This window comes from Phalacrocorax carbo, chromosome 3 (assembly GCF_963921805.1).
Source record: "Phalacrocorax carbo chromosome 3, bPhaCar2.1, whole genome shotgun sequence".
Taxonomy (NCBI): domain Eukaryota; kingdom Metazoa; phylum Chordata; class Aves; order Suliformes; family Phalacrocoracidae; genus Phalacrocorax; species Phalacrocorax carbo.
In genome coordinates, this window is record NC_087515.1 from 7,759,027 (window position 1) to 7,783,246 (window position 24,220).

Genomic DNA, 24,220 nt, shown 5'->3' on the forward strand with positions numbered 1-24,220 from the left:
GCTCCCTCTGTCTAAAACTATTCGTGAGCTTCAGGTTTGGATTTCTCTCTCAAGGCCTCTCAGAGTTCCTCAGTGAACATTATATATACCTGGCAGAAGACTTGGAACAGAAGATTCTAATTTTTAGCTGATGAAGCTTGTTTAACATAGAGGGGAACAGACAATATTATAGCAAATCATGGCATCTGGTTACCACTTGTTCTGGATAACATTAGTAAAAGATTTAAGTTATTTTCAAAATCTAGGGAAGAGGGTTAATTTTTATGAGGAGAGGAGGTCTAAAGCTTTGCAGATGGTATCATCTTTGTAAGTCTTCATAGTCATAAACACTGTCAGGATTCAGGCTACTCATACTTGGAACTTGTTTCCTCCTGGTTGTCCAACTAAAAATTACATACGTGAGTGTTTAACGTTTAATAAATTGCACAGAGTAAAACATTTTTCACTATAGATAATTGAATATACTTTTAAAATCTTTTTTTCCCTAAAGAAACCTGGGGAGGAGCCACCGGAAGAAGATGAAAGCCTTAAAAGAGTTGATCCTTTACATCAACTTATTCTGCTATTCAGTCGAACAGCCTTGACTGAAAAATGGTAGGGATGTTGTGAGAGACTGCAGAGTGTATGCAGATTTTCAGATTATTCCTGTATTTGAAGTTATACATGTCTCTGCTCAAGTGAGATTGCATAGGCTAGGCCAAAACATGTGCATATATACATATGTTGAGTTTAATTTACACTCACACCACTCTAGCCTGTGGTACGTAAAGAGATTTAACATGACTGCTAATGAGATGTAAAGAGTTATCTAGATGCAAATAGATGCCCCGAAACACTTTTTCACAGTTATGGATGCCGTGTTCAGGACTTATCACAGCTTTCTCTTCTGCTGTGTTCCCTATTCACAGTTATATTCCAAATGGGAAATATAAGTATATTCTAGGTATAATTGAAAAATTAACCATGTTCTCTTCATTGGAAGGTGTTTATAAATTTCTGAGCGTTGTGTCTGTAGCTGGCTTTACTTTTCAGTTTGTATTAGTTAAGTCCCCATTTTCCAAAAAGAATTTTGTAATTAATTATGAGCATATATACCCTTTAAAAAGCTTTTTTAAGGTGCTTAAAATATTTTGGTGTTCCATTTCTACTCTAATGGCTCTAATCTTCCTCATTTTCCCTTTCCTCTCTCTATTAACCAGCAAATTGGAAGAAGATTTCCTGTATATGGCTTATGCTGACATTATGGCAAAGGTAACTTTTTTGATATTTTTTGCATCTCTTCTGTTTTATTTAAATTAAGCAAGAAGATCAAGAGAAATTCTGTGTAAAGTGAAGGAAGGCTTAGCCCCCAACTTATCAGTAAATGTTTTCTTTCTACATGGTATCAGAGCTGCCATGATGAAGAAGATGATGATGGTGAAGAAGAAGTAAAGAGTTTTGAAGTAAGATTATACTTCTGTTTTGGTTTTGTTGTCATGTTAGACATTATTTCATAGCTTCCAACTGACATTTATGTTTCTTGGTTCATGGCTTACTGCAGCTTATTATGCCAGTGAACTGCATGTCAGAAGCTGGATTGGCAGATATGAGTCACCAGATTCATAGCAGTAAAACAAAAAAATACGTAGATTATATAGAGAGTAATTTAACAGATCTTACATGTTTATCTGATTGACTTTAACTTTTTAGTTGTTGAAAAGAAATTTTGTGGGTAGTAATTTATTCTGTAAGTCTGACAATATCAAGCCGTATCTTGTAAAGTATCACGTACTACTATTAGTTTGCATGATTAAAATACTGAAATAATACTGCTTTTTGTAGTGGTCATTTACATTCAGTACTAGTAATTTATACAGTATTTTTATATTCGCATATATATTAGTGTTTCTTAGTGAAAGGTGAGCTTTTATTCATCAATACTGCTCAGCTTTTTCTTGTTGAGAATAGGAAATCTGTACTTACTGTTTAATGTTGAGGTTTTAGTGATCATCACTGTATAAGGAAGCACACTTACAGGAGTTGATTACAAGAGTAAGAGATGACTCCTTGTCATGTGTTTGCTGTGGGATCTGTCTCTCTTTTTGCATTAATCTAATGCAGTTTACAATACATTTGTCTGTTCTGAGGGGCACTGAGGGAATTAGCTTGTTAATATTTTCAATATTTTAATATATTTTAACAAATTATAATTCTGACAATAAAGTTGTCTTATCTTTCAAATCAATACTTACATTTAATATCTTTACTAAAACACAGAAACATTAAATATATGCTTTTATGATTCATTTAAAATATTTCTAAATATACTAATTGATTTGGTATAAAACTTCCTGTGCTCTTTTGATTTTTGAGGAGTGGTTTGGGCATGTTTACTTTCACTCCCATTTTTTTGTACACATCAGATGTTCTGTATGTTTTCTATATGATGCTACATGAGATAGCACTGAATTATTTAAGTATGTACTTCCTATTTGGCTGTACAGAGAAATCAGAAAGAATACCAATACCAAATTCTTTTCAGTCACTCAGAAGTCCAGTTGAGATACAACTGATGTACCCAATATATAAATCTCTGTTTCTTTGTAAATGAAGAAAGTATGAGCCCACATTTCAGTGCACTTTTTTCCCCCCCCTGGAAATGGAATGTATGGCCTATCATTGACTAAACAGAGAATATTTATTTCTATAAGCTTTTTTTCAGTTAGCCCATGCATGCTTGTTAGATATAAAAAATCTTGTGCTTATAAATATGAAAATTACTAAATAGGAAGTCATTGAGATAAACAGATTTATCAGTAAGGGATTTATTAGTGCTCCTTACCTAAATTATAATGGTTTCCTCATTCAGCATTCAACTTCATCTTTTGAGAGAAGATCCTATTCATTTGTTTCTCATTATTATTTTTTATGTAGCTATGAAACTTATATTCGCATAATATATTAATCTGTTCAGAAGAAAATTTTGTGTATGTATTTGGTCAGTCACCTACAGAAAAAAAAATTTGGACTTCTTTTTCTTATTACTATTTCGCTTCTTGTCCTTGCCCTTCCTTAAGGTGACAGGATCACAACGCAGCAAGGTAAAACAAAAAAATATGTGTGTATTTGTCTGGGTCTAATTTTGTGATTTTTTTAGGCCCAACATCTTGGATAAGTTCAACTAAAGGGTCTTGAAAACATTTTTAACATTTCAGTTCCAGCATGACATCTCTGCCAAACCCTTCTTGTATACAAGCTCTTTTTAAAGACTCCAAGAATTGTCTGTACAAAATATGTCATACAAAATTATGTTGCCATTGTGGAGAAAACAGAGTATGATTTGGCTTGTTCATATTGTTTTGCTGTTCTTGCCTTTTGTGCATCAGTTACCTTCTTTCTGGTTATAACTTGATTTGAATGATTAAAATAACTTATTTGGCTCTTAAGGGAAAGCAGTTGGACTTTTCTTCTGTAACTTAGCAGACATGTATTTCTGATACGGTATTAGAATTCTGTTTCCAATATTTGCCGCAAAGAAAGCATCAATAATATTATAATTTATCTGTGATTCAGATCCTCTGGAATAGACTGAGTCCTTAGCTTTCATTGTGATAGTATTTGAGAGAAACATTGTCACTACTCCGTACCTGAAGTGATTCCTAGTTGTTCCATATTTTCTCTAAAAACATAGAGGCAATAGCTCTGTAATTTCACAGTGTTAATTTTTTTTAATTGACTCAGTTTCTTACACAGTCTTTTGTGTCTCATCATGAAAGTCTCACCATTTGCTTCTAAAAGGTGGCCCATGGTTTAAGCACCAGCCTCCTTCAGGCACGTAGAAGTCTCAGTTCCCATTGTTGACTCAGGCTGCTTGCTGATAGTTCTACAAGGTTGATGTTCTGAGAGGAGGTATGGTGTCTGGGGTAGCTATTTTTTGTTTCTAAGGTGTTTAAATATAGTTATTTGTGTTGTGGCTAATGGCAGCTAGACTATAAGTAGAGATGACTTGCTTGATATTGGGAACGCACAGATTTAGCTGATGGTCAGACTCCTGTCAGTAGCTTCAAAGTTTGTTGCCTATGGCCATATGAGGAATAATTATAACCACCTCCCTGAAAAGAGCAAGATGATTTTGACGTTTTGTTTGCTAGTGCTTCTATTAACATTCAATTCACAAAAGAAAGCAGTGCCCATACAGCTGCTGAAAGAGAAGTTGTATTCCAGGATCAACTTCACTTTTACTCCTTTAAAAGCTTGCATAGATCTCTTCCACCTTCATACAATAAAGGCATTATCCCTGAAGATTAACGTGCTCACACAGACTCACAAAAAGTTATTTAAAAGGTGTTGTAGTTGCCACAAACACAACGTGTATATATTACAAAACCCTAAAGGAAGTAGATAAGCAATATAATAGTATAATATCTTTTTTGTTTCTTTCATTAATTCAACTATTAAAATCCTACATCTATCACTCTGCCTACCTGATTACCATACACTAAATGCTATATGGTCCATAGAAAACTTTCCTTTTTTACTGATTGAGAAGGGTTTTAAAAGGGGAAAAACCACAAAAATAAATAACTCTTGTTTCCTTCATACATGACAGGAAACAGTTGTAAATACATGAGACCATATATACCAGCTCTGTGTGTATGTGTGTGCATTTGTGTGTTTCCTTCTGTCTGTCAGTCTCTCTATTTCAAAGTTCAGTGTTGAAGGTGGTTCTTTTATTCCATGCTCTGTGTGCATGTGTAAAGACCGACTGCTCAATTTGTATGAGAATAAAACTCTACTGCTCCTCTAGACTTTAAAAATGTGCAATGTTTGAAGTCCAGAATCTTTTCACAGTCAGAGCAACAGGGACCTTTGGACAAGCTTACAATGTGACAAAAATGACAAGTGTATTTTATTGGCAATTTTCATGCCCATGTCTCATGGAGTGTAGTCTCATTTTTGTACAAATAATCTGTATTGGCTTCACTGTGTGGGCAGTAGGGAGGTCACAATATAAACCCACAATAAAGTTGTCTGTGGGTTACTATGTGACTGCATTTGCCCGCTAGTATTTACTTTGAATTATTATGATTATCTTTGCTCCTTGCCCTTTGTCTGCAAGGTAACTTTCTATCACATTGAATAGATGCTCAGTTGACTCCCTGTAGAGTTGGTGTCACTGTCCCCCTTGATGATATCTGATAGGAAATTCTTTCCAATCAATGTGTTTCACTAGCTGAATTCAAACAGGTTTCTGCATTTGAGTCACCGACTCTACGGGTTTGCTATATATTAATGTTCTCTAAATACCTGTGGGATGGGAACTAAAGGAATCAAAACCTAGCTCATCTTTTTAAAATCAATTAGTTTAAATTGGCTCTTCACCGGGAAAAAAGAAACGGGGGAGATAGAGCTTCCTATGTCGGTTTTCTTCATCCCTGTTACTGGTAGCAACATTGATAGACTTTTGTATTCACTAGTTTTTTGTCAAAATGATGCATTGTGCTGTCATTTATCTCAGGCACAGAAAGGCTTGCAAGTTTCAGTATATACAAATAATGCAAGCTCTTAAGGCTGCAGCCCATTGGACGTGGTTGCTGTTATCTCTCACTGTCACAAAGCCTGTATAAACAGAGTGACCATATAGCATGTATTTACAGTAAGTAGCTATTTTTTGTTAAAGAATCATATGACATGGTATGAGATATGATACATATCTCTCCAATGCAGAGCCAAGGATGTTGGGGGGGGACCATGTCAAAGGCCTTACAGAAGTCCAGATAAATGACAACCATAGCTCTTCCCTTGCCCACTGATGCAGTCACGCCATCATAGAAGGCTGCTAGGTTGGTCAGATAGGACTTGCCCTTGATGAAGCCATGGTGGCTGCCTCAAATCACCTCCCTGTCCTCCATGTGCCTCAGTATAGCTTGTATGAGGATCTGTTCCATGATCTTCCCAGGCGCAGAGGTGAGGCTGACAGGTCGGTAGTTCCCAGGGTCCTCCTTTCTACCCTTTTTAAAAACGGGTGCGATGTTTCTCTTTTTCCATTCACCAGGACTTCACCTGACTGCCATGACTTTTCAAGTATCATGGAAAGTGGCTTGGCAGCTGCATCAGCCAGTTCCCTCAGGACTCTGGGATGCATCTCGTCAGGTCCCATAGACTTATGTATATTCAGGTTCCTCAGGCAGTTGCGAACCTGATCTTCTTACAGTGGGAGGGACTTTGCTCTCCCAGTTCCCATCTTGTGGTCCATCCACTCAAGAGGTGTGGGAAGAGAGGTTGCCAGTAAAGACTGAGGCAAAGAAGTTGTTGAGCACCTCAGCTTCTCCTTGTGCATTGTTACCAGCTTGCCAGTCTTGCTCATCAGGGAGGTACGCCTTCTTTAACCTTCCTTTTCTGACTGACATACGTGTAGAAGCCCTTCTTATTATTCTTTGCATCCCTTGCCAAGTTCAGCTCCAGCCGTGCCTTGGCCTTGTTGACCCCATCCCTACAGAACCAGGCAGTGTCCCTGTACTTTTCCCAGGATAAACTACATGTACTACAAATCCACAAACCTACGGTTAAGTAAGATTAGATCAGTTTTTACATGTTGTCACAAGGGGAGAGGGTGGGAGAGAGTCCTTTTGTTCTTTCTTAAGTATTGATGCTGTTGATATTGTGCTATTTGTTAATGCCAGGACCTTCTTCCTTTTTGTTCCTTGTGTTCCCCACTACCTGATTACCAACAGTCTTTCTTTTTTTATTCTATGCAAAAAAAAAAAAAAGGTCTTTAATCCAGTTAGAGAATTTATGGTGTGCACTTCTAAACAGCCAGCCCTTCACTTCTCATTTGCTCCAACTTGTTTGCAGTGTTTTGATTCCCCACAGCCTAGTTTATACTATCAATAACACAGGGTCAGTGCCATTAATACATTCTTTGTTATAAGGTCAGCTGTTTCTCAGTTTCTTGCCTATATCTGGAAAGGCTGTTTTGGGCTATATGAATAACCTCCCATTGACTATGGGAAATGTGAAGCAAAAGACTTGTAGAGAATCTCTTTTCTACAAAATTAATAACATACTCAAGCTTTTCTCTTTCTGTTTCAGTTCAGGGACTTAGTGATTAATGATGATTTAAGGCTATACATTAAAATATTTCATTGCATCCTCTGGCTGCTTCCTATCTTCTGTGTTTATCAGTGTCTCTTCCCCCTACATTGTTTTTGCTGCTTATACCAGCACTAGTGTGGTACTCCCAGGCATCCATCTGCCCTGTCTTTCACCTCAAAGAGCAGCTGGCACTCCATGTGTCACTGCTGCAGCACAACAGAACTGGTTGAGATCTGTGTAGGGTGGGGCCTTTGGCAGTCCTGGGGTAAAGGAATGATGTCCTTTGAAGAACAAACACACAGCAATGATTAAGTGACCATTTGTAGTGTCCAGGTTCTTTGCTTATTTTTAATCCAGTAATTACATAATAATCTTACCAAACTTATCTCTGTACGTAAGAGTTTCTGCTCCAGCTAACTGATCCATTTCTATTCATAGTGGAATCTTCTAAACAATCCATTGCCCTTTCTTTTTTATAATTAATTTTATTCCTATACAGAGTTAGACATCTATGTCAGCTATTTCAAATACATCAAATTTGTCACCAAACTTAAAACAAGCAAGGGTGACACAGTTTGAAAGTAATGTTTAATTTTATAGCTATGTACCAGTGGAGAAAATAATGGGAAACAGAGAATACATAGATTTGAAAGTCACCCAATACAATATTTTTCCTTTTAGAGACTCAATACTTTTCAGTTCCTATCTACTTGAGTAGGAACAAATATGGAGAGGGATCTCATCAGTATGGCAAGAATATGGAGGCAGTATGTCAGGAACAAAACTAACTTCCTTGCCAGAGAGGAATATATAACTGAATGACAGTATAAACGTGATGACATCAGTAAAGATACCGCTGCAAGCTGAAATGGAGACCCTTTAACCAAAACAAAATAAAATGTTTTATTTCAGGTTAGCTTTATTCCTGTGCATTTGTAGCTCAGATTTAATGCTATTTTTAAACAGAGTAGTATTTTGTTTAGTTTAGGATATGGGGTCTTTTGTTTTATAACTATATATTGTATGAACAAAATATGTTTTTAATATAACATTCAAGTTTTTAATACAGATTATTAAAATGCTAGGAAATATGAAACATAATGTTGATTAAAAAATCCATACTTTGTGCCCATGTGATTATCGTGCTGACTATTGATACTGAATAACATAGTTATTCATAAAATCTAATGATATGACATAGTAAATTTTTCTCCTCCCAGACACATATTACTGAGGAGACTCAGCGAAACACCAGTACTTTTTCCTCTGAATATTGGTGTGAATACAAGAAATAATTTTTATGAATGGTTGCTATAATTCTTGTGTCTTTTCAGCATATATATTATGAAGCATATAATAGCCTTTTTGCTATCGTGTCTGCAATTTGTTAAAAATTCATGAATAAGATGGTTTGTTCCTCTTCCACTCTTTTTCCCCCATACACTTTTTAGATCAATGTTACTTCCTTTCCCCTCATCTCACCATATTACAAAATACTTATGCTAACGCCCAAGAAACCTGAATGTTGTTTACAGCCAATCGAATCAAAACAGCCTTTTTTGCATACATGTTTTTCCTAGCTACGTTTTATTTTTATTGTTATTATTTGTTTAGCACCAATAGTGATAAAGATGAATGCAGGGAATATTTTCAAATTTTATGAAGTCATTGAATTCAGATAGAGTAGATAAAAGCATATGTTTACTTAATAATATTTAATAAATCCCCTACTACAGAAAGTCTACCATTGTTCCAAAGTCATGAAAAGAATTATTACATACAAAGTAAATAGCTGTAGTTTTGAGGAAATTAAAAAATTGCTAACAGACTGGCACTGACTGCATATATCTAAGAATGTGGTAGTTAATTTATGAACCTATTGATCATTTTTAGTGATGATACTTAGACACCACTTTCAAGCATTTTCAGAAGTATTTACTCGTATCACAGAAGTAATATCAGATGACAGAAGGCCCAGCATTGAGACACGTCAGTATTCCTAAATTATGGAAGAGTACATAGAACAAGCACAGCAGGTGGTGGAGAAATGTCTTTAGAATGGCCATTCATTTATTATGAAATTCAGTTCTGAGATCAATTGTGTTTTAACTGTTTTATGTGCTAGCAGTTTAGTAGTCTCTAAATTTCCTGTTTACCTTATTCTTATATTTTACTACCTGTACTTTAAAGAATTCCATTTTTGTATGATAATCTGAATAATGACAGGTTTCAATATAGAAAGGATGTGTCAGCTCAGTGATCTATAATAATGGATATCGTATAGCTACTTAAAAGTTACTTTTGAACTAGCAAAAAATCTTTTGGGGTCAAGGCTTTCAGCAGAAGCAGAAATATGGGTGTGAAATTGCAGGGGTTGAAATAATTCTTTAAGTAATATGGAAAGCATATTTGATAAAATAAACTCCTCTAACACTCTTAAGATCCTACATATTTAATATTCAGGAATTATAATCCATTATGTTTTCCTTATGAGTATACTCTTTTTAGAGCTGATGAAATCCAAAATGGGTAATTTAGGAAAAACTCAACTTCAAATAAAGAGCGTAAGACAACATGTATTGAGCTTAAAGGTTTAATATATATAAAGATATATATATGTATTAAGAATCTACTTGAGTGCTTGATATCATATTTTAATACAGTGCTTGTAGTCATGCATGCCTGGCATTGAAATTAACAGATGTTTTGCCAGTGTAAAACCTGTCTAATAAGATTTATTCTCTGGACTAAGCAGAGGTCTTGGAAAGTATAAAATATGAAGACGATTCAAAGGAGAAGAATTCATCTTAGAATAGTTGAATTGAAAGTAATTTCTTCCTTTCCCATCTTTTTGTTTATTCTGCTTACTCTTTAACTATTTCATAATTTCATATTAAAACAACAAAAAAAGAATTCTCTGTAAAGGTAGGATCATACATTGCCGCACTCCGTTGCTGTGAGCTTAATGGTAGCAGCAAACAAACCCCTCCATATGACTTAGCTCCAAAGGAGAGTCCAAGAATCATTCTTTGTATGGATTATGAGAAAATAAACAATTCCAGTGGTGCACTTGTCAGTTAAAGATCCTGTTTTGTTTTTTTTGCAAGTTTGTTTCCTACAAATTCAAGCTAAAACTTGTTATTTTTCCCAACATGTGGTTTTTGGCATATGGTTGCTTGTAACGATTTAAAAAAAACAGAATGAAGTAAAGAATGTTTGAGTCTCTGCTTTCAAAGAGGATGATGAAAAAGTTTCCTTGGTTTGATAGGTTGCTGGAGAAACTCTATAATGTGGGAATACATGTACGTACATTTCTAAGAGGTCAAGTTTTTCCCGTATAGATGGAAAACACCCAAGATAAAATAGACTTAGTTTTCTTTGAGGTTTGGGGTTTTTGTTTTGGTTTGGTTTTTTTACCCAGTTGTGGTGAATTACTTTAAATATTTCATTTAGGAAGAAGTATTTTTGCTGTTGTGGTGGTTTTGTGAATAACAGAAAATTGAAACCACTGACTAATTATTTTGGTAGTTTTCTTGACATCAACTGTGTCAAGAGCAATAAAGTGCAAAAAACTGTGCTAGTGGAACAGATAACAGTGTTAGGAGTAAACGCATCTTAGAGAAATGGAGATACCCTGACCAGCCAGCAGCTCTATTAATTCAGTATACTTTGTATGCAGTGGGTGGCCTACTTCATATAAGTGCTGCCATCACATATACATGTATATACATGTATTAACATTGCATGTAGAAAACAACAGTGAAAAAGCATTGTCAGGCTGAAGAAGGAACCATGATCTTTGGGGGTTATCATCAAAGGAATGGTTGCTTTTAGAAGAAATGTTTGTGGTGGTTTTTTGTTGGTGGGTCTGTTTTTTGTCTGCTTTGTTACTAGTTACCGAGACATCTTGATTTCCACGGAAAATGCCACTCTTCCCACTTTAAGCTTTTTGGCAATGCCTGTTTCTACTGTTCTTCTATAGTGCCACTGCAAGTGTGCGTACCCCTTCTTTTAGTCAGCAGATTATGCAGATGCATCCTCACTATAAGCATTCTTATAAACTAATCAAAAAATATTGTATAATGAAAGTAGTATAGCTGATGTTAGGCTTCTGAACAAAAGTGAATAATAACTCTTGCAAAGGAAGAAAAACGAAAGATTGTTGGGTCTAAAACTAAAAGTAACTAAGAAATAGGAAATAGTTTTTTAAAAAAGAAATGCTAATCAGTTTTCAGTGGCATCTGAAGCAAATGAAAATATTTTACTGCAGCTATATCGAACCTGTGATGTCATGATTTTCTGGTGGTTTGTGCGTGTGGTGTGTGTGTGTGTGTGTGTATGTGTGTATGTTTCTGTTTTGTTTTTGTTGAGCTCCCAGGAAGAGGTTTAAACATGAAGGCAAAACTTTCAAACCTTAGCATGGCTAAATATGAAGCAAAGCTGCCATTTTTTTTTTTTCCTTTTTGTGCCTCCATCTAGATCTGTCACATAATTTAAAGAAAAAAGAAAGATACAATTTAACCACAGGAGAGCTAATAGTGTGAAAAAAAAAAACCCTGATGAATTTTGTTTCCGCAGCACGATATTATCAAAGATTTAAGAAACAAATTTGCCAGCCTCGGCGAGAACTCTCTGGTAACAGCATAAATGTCTGTGTTGGTTTGCTTTTGAGTTAAAGGTTTCTTTTCCATTCATTTGAACATACTTCTCTTTTTTATCTCTTCTTTTTTAATTTATTATTCATACCCTCTATTTAGCAAGCCTTCATTTTTTAAACCTCTTCCATCTTCCAATGTCTTTTTTCCGTAACTTGGATGGAAAGTTTATGGCAGCAAAGCTGTCATTCTGGCTACTTCTGCTGCAGCTGTTCCTGCTTTTAGGTCATACATGTTTTTGGGCGTTGTGTTTTTGGACATGATACTAACTGATTGTGTCATGTTCCTTTTGAGTAAGCTTTTTACCACGCCATCTGACGGACTCACTGTCATAGGGCTCTATGCAACTTCCATTTTGCAACTTATACTGCTTAGTCATCCTCAATTCTCCAGCAAACTTCAATTAACTTGGTGAAAGTTCAAACTCATCTGGAATTAACTGTGCCTTTATGTTTGCTCTTTATGTTCTTCTTTATGTTTTCGGTAGTATTTTAAATAATAAAGAACAAACTTCACCATTGCTCAAGCAACGCCATGCAGTATTGTTTGTTGCCGCTAGAGAATGCAAAATATAAAAGCACAGTGTATTCTATTAAATATTCTGTTGGTAGGGTGCACAATCCATATTGTACTATAATGATATGTTTTGAAAAAAATTCTGAGATGCTTCTGTTACTCTGGTATTCAGCAACAACTTGCAACTCAAGAGCCACATACTGAGCAGTATGAAGTTATGGTCATGCTATAGAAGATCCTTAAGAGTATGAACTGTTGCACAAAAACATCGCACAAAAGTGCAAGTTTGATATATGCAGTATATATATAATGAACATGGGCTTTGAACTAACCTAATGATTTACAATTGAGATGACTCTTTTCAGATAAACTGCTAAAAGCATATTAAAGAAAAATACCAAGGGGAGCATATTACTTGAACATGTTAAATATCTGTTCAGTAGCAATGTATGTATTAAAATGGTCCATGATGTTGCCATAGAGCCCATATACTAAGAGAAAACAAAAACCTTTGGAGAACTGATATTAACTGAAGTCCTCATCTTAAATGACTGGAATTTTTATTCAGGAAAAAGAAATGGAAAAGCAAAAACTTCTGTATCAACAAGCCAGACTGCACGACCGGGGTGCTGCTGAGATGGTTCTGCAGACAATCAGTGCTAGTAAAGGTAATGTTTTGTTGTGTAAATTACATATTAAACCTTATTTCTAACGATCTTGGAAATGATTGTAATTCTTGCTGGGCAAAACTTGCAGAAGTTTGGCACTAAAGTTTGCTTTCAAAATACAACCAAAGTTTCAAAATTCATTGACAGCTAATCCAGAAAAGTATAAGAAAAATTCTCATGAGGTGGTGGTTTTTGTTATTATTGTTGTTGTTAATTTTTTATTGACGTTTGAGAGGAAGTGTGAAAAAGTTCATAACATTAGCAGTATGCAATGACAAAAAGGCCCCCAAATTCTGGGATGTGAACAGTTCTGACGTAGGTCCTTCCCCCCTCCCCCACTCCCCAAAGATCTACTTTATTGGTGTACTTTGTTAAAACATTTCACAAGGGTAAATGGTGCTTTTGTTCCTTAGATGCCACCTTACTCAAAGGTTTGATGCTTTCATTGTCTGTTCTGTGATTTGTTTCTAAAGTAGTGATGTTTTAAAAATTCCTGTTTACAAATTTTCTTTTACTGTAACTAAATACTTTGGATCACTGTCATTTTCTGAAGAAACAGGAAAAACATATCTAGACTGGCACGCAGAGGAGACACATTGTTAAACTGGAAAGCTTAAAATTGTGCACCCGGCCTTAACTTGACTGTTGGATGCTCTAGTGAATGAAACATGATTTATATTCATTGAGCTCAGTTCTTCCTGTCTTATGTCTTGCTTCTTTTGTGTACTGTGTATACATTACACTATGTATGCCTGTAGGCACTCAGGAAGATATTGTCACACCATAGCCCATGAAAGAAAAACAGGTCTGTTTTACCAGAGAAACAAAAAAGCCTCTCCTGATAAATTACCATTTAAGTTATCGTATGGATAAGTTAATCGAACATTCTTATTTTTCCAAATGATCTAAAAGTATATCTTAAAATATTTTTAAGGTGAGATGGGGCCAATGGTTGCAGCTACCCTAAAGCTAGGGATTGCCATCTTAAATGGAGGAAATTCTACCGTTCAACAGGTAAAGTGCTGATTTATTTTCCACCTATTCTGGTCAGTATAGTTTTTATACCATCATCATTATTATTGTAGTAGAGCATTATGTAATGTGACTATTTGTTGAATGCTGTTTATCCTCTTGCTCTCATTCCAAGAAGAAAATAGTGTACAAAAGTACCTTGTTTGCTAGGTATATATTTTGTATTTGTATACTTATAATTAATCTACAGAATACAAGGCTAAAATAAATTCATTATGCACTTCAGCTGTAAGGGAGAAATTTTATGTTAAGTCATTAACTTCTAGAGGAATTCTGTGGGAGGGAAGGATTTTTTTGGGAGATTTCCATTATCGTGTAGCCAGTAAAGCAAAATTGCTGATTCCAGTCTTCACCAAAAAGAAAAGTTACAGAACTTCGGAATTCCTTAGCTTATGCCACGGAGAGTCTTGGTAATTGAAGCACAGAACTCAGACTTGATTTACTAAACTATAGTAAGATCATGTGATCAGCAATGGACAAGTCCGATATGTTAACAATATTCTGCACTGTTGAAGAGACTGACCCAGAGTACATTCAGTGTTTTGTACTAGCTGAAGATTCCTGAGTTCTGATGGCTTCATACCTGCCATTACTACATTGCTGTAGGACAGTCTGAAGAACAGAGACAATTGGGAACAGTCAAGGTTAAGCAACATCTGAAGCAGCTGAATGCAGCCCAGAATAATGTTCTTTTCAGGGGCTATCATTACCAGGAATTAACCAGAATGACCACAAATTGTGCACAAAAGTTTGTGCTTGAACCATTGCCAGTTCTTTGTGATGTCATGATATTAAATTACTTAGGAAAATCATTATATTTGTACATAGTTATCTAATCTGAATTTTTAATGGTACAACTAATTTTTAAAATTATAAAGCCTTAACTAATCAGAATACAGGAAGTAGTTATTACTATGGTTACAATAATGCTAACACTGCTTATCTAAATTACATACTTATAATATAAATCATCAGTAATACAGTTAGAATTGCTTTTTTTTTCAGTTGCCTCATTTCTACCAGTTTTCTCTGGTGTTATGCTCCCCTTTCCGGTTTTCCTTTAGGGCCTAAGATCAACTCTTCAGTCGTCCTTGGGAAGAATGGTATGGGTGGGGGGAGAGGTACAGAAGTGGCTTTGAAAAGTCATCATCCTCTGGAGTTCTTTGCTTTGATTATTATGGTGTTGATGGGGGTGTTCTTTTCCTGTGATCTTGGGTGTACTTGGGGTTATGCTGATACATTTTGTTAATGCTGTCTGCTTATGTGCTCTTTCATTTTGGATGTTACTTGTTTTCCATTTTTCCTATTATATTTGTTATTTGCAGAAAGAGTCTTGCCTCATTAATAACATGAATTCTTGTAGCATTCCTACTAAGATTGATCTTTGAGCATTGTAATATTTGTTCACATCTGGGACCTCTGTTATCATTCTGTATCTTCACTCAACAACACGTTGCATTCTAGAATCAGAGTTCACTGAGTAACTTCTTGTTACTGCAATCTATTATCAGATAGGTATTACACATTAAAATAAAGGTAAAACAAATTTTAAAAATGTTCACCTGACTACTAACATCCTGTTGCAGTTAAAATAATCTAAAACAAACTGAGGTTTTGACAAGCCTGATCTGGTGCTGAAAGGGGAATGTCAATATAAATTTGTGGCCTAGTAGTGGTAAGATTATATAATATACTACAGTGAAGTAGTGTTTGAAACACAAACAGTGATATAAAACACTAAATTCTGCTAGCTGTGTTGACTTTAGTTACTGTCTTTATTTTCCATGTTTTAGGAAGGAATATCCAAAATGGATGACCTTCCTTTCTGTAAAGGACATGAGCACAAAGTGCTGTTTTGGTTTTTTTTTGATACCTGGATTTTTCTGTGCAAGACTCTTTTGTCTAATTTGCAAATATTTGAGGTATTTCAAAACACCAGGATCACTAGTAATTTAGAATCCATATATTATTAAGTTAAATAGATTAACACAGAAATATTAATTCTCTCCATAAATTATTTGTGTTTACTGCAGAAAATGCTTGACTACCTCAAGGATAAAAAGGATGTGGGATTTTTTCAAAGCCTTGCTGGTCTTATGCAGTCCTGTAGGTAAGAAAATATCTACTTTAAAAATTTTTTATTTTGCATTTAGATTTTATTCATTAGGATTTATAGTTTTGGAAAGATCCTTTATGTACTTTTTGCAAACACCACCTAGATGTGATAGATTTGCTGTAAAGGACAAGGAGGAGCTCATTGTATGAGAATCTTCATATGATATGGATTTACCTTGGTAAAAGAGCTCTTTTCACTAATGTTCGTGGCATTTGTGTTTACCTGAGATACACCAGAAAACAAGGCCAGAGCTAAGAGCATTGGACTGGCTGAGGGAACTGGGGGTGTTTAGCCAGGAGAAGAGGAGGCTGAGGGGAGACCTTATCGCTCTCTACAACTACCTGAAAGGAGGTTGTAGCGAGGTGGGTGTTGGTCTCTTCTCCCCAGTCACTAGCAAAAGAACTAGAGGAAATGGCTTCAAGCTGCATCAGGGGAGGTTTAGGTTGGATATTAGGAAAAATTTATTTACTGAGAGTGGTCAGGCATTGGCACAGGCTGCCCAGAGAGGTGTTTGAGTCGCCGTCCCTGGAGGTATTTAAAAATCGTGTAGATGTGGCACTTGAGGGCATGTTTTAGGAGACATGGTAGTGTTGGGTTGATGGTTGGACTTGATGATCCTAGAAGTCTTTTCCAACCTTAATGATTTAATGATTCCATGAATCTGTGATTCCTAAAGGTCAAATTCTTAACTCTGGAGGTATCCTTTAATTCTGCATAGGACAGGATAATGATCAATGTTAAGTAATCATAAAGATTTTGGGAAAGCCCAACTTTGTTAGAAATATTAATAGGACATTTTAGAAGGCACAAAAAGGAATGTAATACTGTGTTTTAATAAACTGTGGCGGTACTGTAACATTTTTTGTCCAGTCATGCTTCTTGAAGTTTATATTGATTTTATGTATATATGAATATGTATATATTTAAATATTTTATATATAATTCCTAAGAATAAACAATATCAATAAATAATGTATTAATGAACATAAAACATAGGGCTAAAAGGGTCTTCCTGGGTCAAGCAGTTCAGTCTTCTGTTATGTTGAGGGTACAGTGTTATCTCCTTTTCTCTTAACTCTGTCTTTGGCCAAGTTTCACTTTGAAATCAGTTCTTGCCAATAGAACTACTGCTGTAGTTCATCTACATTCATCTGATTTTCATAAACATTCTAGCTTATGAACAAAAGTTATCCATGGCTAGCTGATATGCTAAGCCATGAGAGGCAGATTCACAGATGGACATATGTAAAAGTATATGTTTGTCAAATCTGGTGGTTGAATACATATTCCCCTTCGGCAGCTTCAGGTTTTCAGAATGTGGAGGGAGAGGAACACTGAGTGGAACTAATAATGACAGTTGCTTAATGGACCTTGCTGCTTGGGACGAACTGAGCTATAATATAAAAGTAGTCAATAATATAGCTTCTTTGTAACACCTAAAATGAGTATGTATGCCATAAACACTTACACTCCCCTTTTTTTGGTCAATCATAAAGAGAGAAATTCTATTGTCATTTGCAGGGCAAAAACAGGTTAAGTCTGTCGGGCTGAGTTTTGTAGTCTTGTAGCAGATACTTGTATTAAGCCACTGAAATGCATTTTCTTGAGACTAGTATGATTATATACTTAAACGAAATCGCAAATCCTTCTCTATCTTCACAAAATGAAATATTACATATATTTCATTAATCACAAGATGAATGTCATTTTTGTCATTGCAGTGTTCTTGACCTAAATGCATTTGAACGTCAGAACAAAGCAGAAGGCCTTGGCATGGTGACTGAAGAGGGATCAGGTACTATTGATTTGGCAGAAATCATCTGTGAAATTTTCTCTTCTACATTTTGCAGCAGCAAGCTGAATTTGAAAGAACCCTGTAAATATACATCTAGAGGCTGAAGCTAAAATATGATTCCTAAGAGCGGTTTATGTTAATTGGCCTACCTAAGCCCATGCTTGTCAATAGTAAATAACTAGCGTGTGTTGAGTTTCAGAATGGTCTCAGAAGACTCTTACCCATCATTCTGAAGAAGTGAAGACATTACATATAAAATTAAAAATAGATTCCAGTTACAAACAGCAGTGGTTTTGCATGTAAAATATTTCAGAAGTCCCTAACCAGTTTCAGCATAAAATTAAATTAAGAGATCCCACCTGATTTCTTGGCTGGAATGAAAACCAGACAATGTAGTTAAGCTGTAAGTTAAATAGTAGAGGTTGAGGGAACCGTATCTGCTGTTTGGAAAAAGTCTGCTGGGAAATCTTTTTTTTTTTGAAATAATTATTTTCTGTTTGTCTTTGGGGAAATATTAAAAAATCTTCATTTTACGTTTGACTTTGAACCAATTTGGCTTTCTACCCTCTATGTTGTCAGTTCACTGTCAATTTCTCTCTTCTGTCTGACAGTAAGTTCTGCTACTCCCTTACTGTGATTGTCTGGGAACATTAGGTTCATTCTTATGTGACTTAATAGAGCTACCAAAGCACATTTTCCCCCCTTATCTTCCATATTTTTAATGGTGCATTTTTATGTTTAAATCCTACAGTGACCTAATCTTTTAACATGTTTTTATCTTAAAAACAAGGTGAAAAAGCTTGACTGTATAATCATTATTGCATTTGGGGGTTCATAATTCATACCTGCAACACTGTGTATATCATTGGCTATTGTGCCTGTAGCTCTTTTATGTGGCATATTTCTTGAATATTCAACTGCTTGTCTCAAATCAAAATCATGAACTACTAAATTTGACTAAATGACTTCAAGACCAATCATAAATGCTGCTTCTCCAAAAGTGCTCCCACAGGTTAAATTATAGATCAAATCCTGCTGGACTTAAATGAATAAACAAAAGAAAGTGAACCCATGCAGGTAAAGTTTGGTCACAAGACTGTGAGTTGAGCACTGATGCAGCTATCTGGCATATAAGGTTTTGGCTGTTACTTTCACGTTTTACTGAAGATTGTGCTTCACAATGTTTTGCTTGTTTGGACATTTCTACTACTAAATAATTAAATTTATTATTTGCATTGTTGGATTTTGAAATAGACTGTCAAGATATTGGCTTATTTTTCTTTTGACTGCCTCTATTTCTAGAAATGACTGATTTTGCATGCAAATATAAATAAATCTTTGAACGCTGCATAATTGACTCTACCTATGTTAGAGTATTTTTGTGCTTCCTCATTTGAGGGATTTTTTTTATTTTCTGTTTATTTGATCTTTTAGTACAGAACTAATTTTGCCAAAACCAATACTAACTATATTTTGTATTTGCTAAAAACAAATTCTCAACTTTTTTTCTTTTTTTCCCTGTTTCTTTTTCTTTGAACTAATTGTCCTGTCCTCCCTTCCTCAGTCATCACTCATGAGCGTGGTAATTATTAAAAACAACTGCCTATTCTTTTTTTTTCCCGCTCTTAGCTTTGTGTCAGCACTGTACAGCTCCTGAACACCATTAGATTTTTTTTGTTCCAGTAAGACTGTTAAACTAGTGGGTTCTTTTCTATTATTATTAAAATTGTGTATTCCAAAATTCTTGGTTTTTGTGTCAACTCTCCCCACTTTGTTCTTCCTTCCTTTCTCAGGATTTGCACAGTAACTGGCACACTAGATGTAAGAGCAGCAAGCTTTTTTAAACTCTTTTTTTCTGTTCTTTTTTATTTCTTTTCATTTTAGTGAGCCCAGTATTTGCAATGGATGAATGTTAAAAAATAAAACGTAAAAAAAAAGTATACCTATACATACACAAAGCCGTGTGCTATAGTCCTCCTGTAGTATTTATGTTGTGTATTGAATGTGGCTTTATCGCTGCATTGATTTGTGCAAGCACAGGAAATCAGTGGTGGATCCAGTGAGGATTTGAGGGTGGTTAGTAAAGAGAGGACTTGCCACTGGCTAGGTTTATCTAATGCGGTCAGGAGTTGATACAAGAAAGAGGTGGTGCATTGCTAATTTAGAGGAATCAGTGATGTTTATAGGTGGTTCGTTCTTGCTCTGAAAGCTACTTGATGTGTTAAGGTTCCTATACCTCAAAGGTTCCTTACTTCAAGTAACAGAAGAGCTTTGTAGGAGCAGTTGCCATGAGATGTTCCTGTCACCATGAGAAATGAGAATTTGAAATACAAGATGTGTATACCATTCAGCAGAAACAATAAGCTCAAACGCAGCAGATGTCTTTTCATGAGCCAAATGTCAGGGAGGGGGATGATCTGGATTTTTATTTTTCTTCTCAGTGGAAATTTTGGTAGATTAACAAAATTCTACACTTAGGATCATATGTTTTTCTTTGTTACTGAGCAGCAGCAATGTCAAGATATCGTAATCACACTATGTCAAAGATTTCTTGGCACAAAGGGACAATATTTGCTAACAACACCTTTTCTATGTATTAATATCCAGCTATTGAAAATTCAAGAAAACAGAACAAAGCAAAGCCAAACCAAAAAAAGACTGTGCTTTTCCTTTTCAGGGTTACATTATTGATATTATGCTACCCTCAAATAATAATAACTTTTTATATTATGAAGCACACCTTTTTCAATTCATTGAAAAGTGCTTTACATAAGAGCTGTACAGGTACTGGTATTAATACCTGATAGCATTATGAAAGCCCAGCCAGTGTGGGGAAACTCCTGTAGTGAACAGTTTCAAAGTATCCTAGATTTTGTGGGATACCTGAGATCATATGCCTGTTTGCAATCCTATGAATAACTGTCTGTAAATACTACAAAGATGTGGAAATGTTTTCTCCCATTCCTTTTTTTCAAGGGAGAGACTTACTCCATGAGTAATTAATTACTCATCAATTAAAGATATTTTATTGATTCCCAAGGAAATGATGGGATGTAAAATGTGCACTGTAGCCTGTTTCTCATGTCATCTGAATCTGATGCAGAATCATATTAATGAGTAATTGCCATTGAGTTTACAACCTATAAGCCTGAAACTGTTCTTGCCAAAGTCAAAGAAAAACTGCTGTTGGCACTTATGGGAATAGAGTCAACTTTTCCTCAAGGGCAGTACTCGTTTCTGGTCCCACGTCAACCTTGGCAATAGGTAGAAAGCCCTGTACTGCGTCAACATGGATGTGAGATTTATTGCTCTATTCCAACTGTTTCCTTGTGCTGTCCTCATCGTAAGCTCCTTGTCCTGATATTCCTCTGACTGATACTACCTTCCCTTTCCAAACCCTGGAACCCCCACTGGTAACAACATTGATGGTTCTTTAGCAAATGTGTTTCTTACTTGTTTTTGTGATGTACTCAATGTTGTTTCTTCTGTATGTATTTTGTTTTGATTGTTCTGTTTCCTTTCCAAAAAAGGGGGGGTTCAAAACCAAAGACATATAGAAATGCTTATTACCTTGCAATGGTTTTTCATTTTTCATTTAACACTCATACTCTATGCTATTCCACTGTCACAAAAATCTTGAAAGTGCAATGTTTTTCTCCTTTGGAGAGATTTGGTCCACTTATCATATGAAGTAAAAAATTCAAGACGTTAAGTTTATACTTAGATTATTTTACTTTTTTTTTTCTTTTTGTCGGGAAATCTCTACTTTTTAATCTTTTAACATTGTATGGCAGCATTGTTTTCTTTCTCCACAAGTTCTCAGAAGGCTTATTTTAAAAAGATACAGTTTTATAATGAAATTTGATCTGATAGTAGGACTTAAAGGACTTTCTAGTAAACTGACTTAGTGTGGTACACGTGCCATATAATAAATAGCTATAATGAGGGAACACATTAATGGCTGAAAATAGCCCTGATAATGTAAAATCAATAAATATGCTTTTTTCCTTCACCAACCTAGTCACACTTAAAATGGGTATTTAAATTCTACATGATCCACTCCAGCCTACATTGGACGGGTGTTTTCCACCTCTGTGTCACTGTATTTGAATTGGTGTTTGCATTTAAAAGAGGACTTAAGTAGCTCCGGTTCAGCGAAATTGTTCCGTGTCACTCTGTGAGGAAACAAGTGCTTTTCTTAATTGAATCAGATAACTGAGAAGCCAAAGGCATGCAGCACTCACAATCCAACCCAATGCTGCTGGGTCTTGTGATAGCAATAAATTAATTTGGTATATCATGGGAGAGCTTTGCTCTTGCTTAACAGCTATCAAAAAGGAGCCCATTCCTTTTTGAAAGCTGAAAGTATTTGTATATTTCTGTAATACGTAGCATCAGGCCAATCTTTCTGAGTAGCAATAGAAGTCAGATCTTTTCCATTGAGGATTTAAAAAAAACCAACCAAACAAGCAAAACAGAGAGAGAGAATTACTAAACTTGGACACATGTACTTTCAAGGAAAAACCCCATGTATTTCATTTTTCATTCAATCTTATTTTCATTTCCTACACGATACCTCTATTCCTATATATCACAAACACAAGCTACCAGTTTTGCAAAAACTGCAGGCTTAAAGCCTTCATGTGTGTAGCGATATCATTTACATACAGCATGAGCAATGGCAGCATTTTAATGTCTGAGCAAATATATGACAGAATATACATCATAGCAACAGAAATTAAAGAACATGGGTTTGTGACAACCTAAGTCATACTATATGCAAATCCGTGTGCGTACTGGCATGAATTTGTGTGCACAGCAGCAAAGGTTCTTCTCTTAGATTTATGGAAAGAAGTGGATCCTGCACTTCAGTTCTGTAGTTGCCAGTGGGACACCTCTTGCAGTCAGTAAGTTACATGTGAAAATTAAAATTCCTGTCAGTACCAACATTGGTTTTTGTCAGATTTTGGTCAGCTGTAGAAATTGAAAACCAGGATTGTTTTAAGTCTTAGTGTGGCTAATCTGATTGGAACAGGGGGTTTTTGCTTCATTTTGAAATGTGTAAAAATATTTCCAAAATGAATGGACCTTTCAGACTATGTGAAATGATGTACCTAAACACCTTCTAATTTTGCCATAACTTGTATCCATTTTGTGATTTCTTTACAGAGGAGCTAATGAAAAGACCCTTCCAAACCCTTCCAGTATTAAAATTGGAATTTATATTATAAAAATTCCTAAATTCCAGGGGGCATATTAAAAACCAGAGGATTACTTCATAAATTAATGTTTAGAATCATTTTAACTTGAGACTTCTTTTCCTTCTTGTTCTGAAAAATCCTACTGATAAGAGGGCAAGAAAAATGGAGGTGGAAAAATATTAAGCTGTAACTTATTCTGTAGCCTTATTCATACAAATGGCTTTGATTCAGTGGTATCTTGATATGCAAGAAATACATGATTGGGCCTTTTATGGGCTTGATTTTTCCAACCATAATACATTGGCAATTTTCCTTGTGAGTTATTTTTTAAAATCATCGCCATCTCAGCAGTCAAGCTACACATATTGCATGTGTGAAGGTACAGGCTCCACCAAATATTTGGCTTTCTGTAATGCTTATTTTTGCAAAATATATTCATCTAGATCAACAGAGCATATGACTCCAAGTGTAACTAAGCATGACAGGAGTTTGGTTAAATTAAAAAAAAAAGAAAGTGACTAATCCTGCAGGATCTTCTGTACCCTGGCCTTTGGCCAGCAACATTTCAAAGTATCTTGCAGAGCTGAACCTGCATATAATATTGAATAATATACTTTTAAGTGCATAAGCATCTCTTGATTTTGCCTTCTTGGGCATATATGTATACAGTAATCAGCACTGACAGAAACAGTAATTTATTTTTCGTTGTTTCATTACCTGAAAGGGTTTTCAGTCTTCTGTGACTGAAAAATTATATATCTGGTATTTATATCTCAAATGGAGAAAATTGTCATGTAATGTCATTTATAGTATTTGGGTCATTCTTGGAGAAAGAATTGCATATTGTTTGCCACTACCATAAGTACAAGTCTGGAATTAGGATCTCCTTTCCTTTTGTTGTCTACAAATAGCACTTGGCCACATATTTAAATGATGTATATTCTTAAAAAGTAGAAGTTTTGATGGCTTCCATTTTTGTTGCCGTACACATTCCAAATACTCTTCCAAAGTCCTAAATGGGAATGTCCTTATTTTCAGTAGGTGGCCTTTATTGTTTTGAACACCTATGTTGTTGTCCTCCCATATAATTCTATTAGTTGTTCTACATTTTCCCCAGTTGTGATTGTTTTCCTGGGTGAATGGTTGTTTCTCCTCTTCACATG

General features: G+C 35.3%; 1 protein-coding gene across 1 annotated transcript in view; it reads left to right on the forward strand.

Annotated features, from left to right (window-relative positions):
- Positions 1-24,220, forward strand: part of RYR2 (ryanodine receptor 2) — a 437,201-nt gene that overhangs the window by 367,934 nt on the left and 45,047 nt on the right. The window contains exons 78-86 of the mRNA XM_064445463.1: positions 491-594; positions 1,200-1,251; positions 1,389-1,442; positions 3,057-3,080; positions 11,653-11,709; positions 12,814-12,913; positions 13,848-13,927; positions 15,979-16,055; positions 17,783-17,856. Coding sequence (XP_064301533.1) covers positions 491-594; positions 1,200-1,251; positions 1,389-1,442; positions 3,057-3,080; positions 11,653-11,709; positions 12,814-12,913; positions 13,848-13,927; positions 15,979-16,055; positions 17,783-17,856 — 622 coding nt within the window. The remainder of the gene's footprint in view (positions 1-490; positions 595-1,199; positions 1,252-1,388; positions 1,443-3,056; positions 3,081-11,652; positions 11,710-12,813; positions 12,914-13,847; positions 13,928-15,978; positions 16,056-17,782; positions 17,857-24,220) is intronic.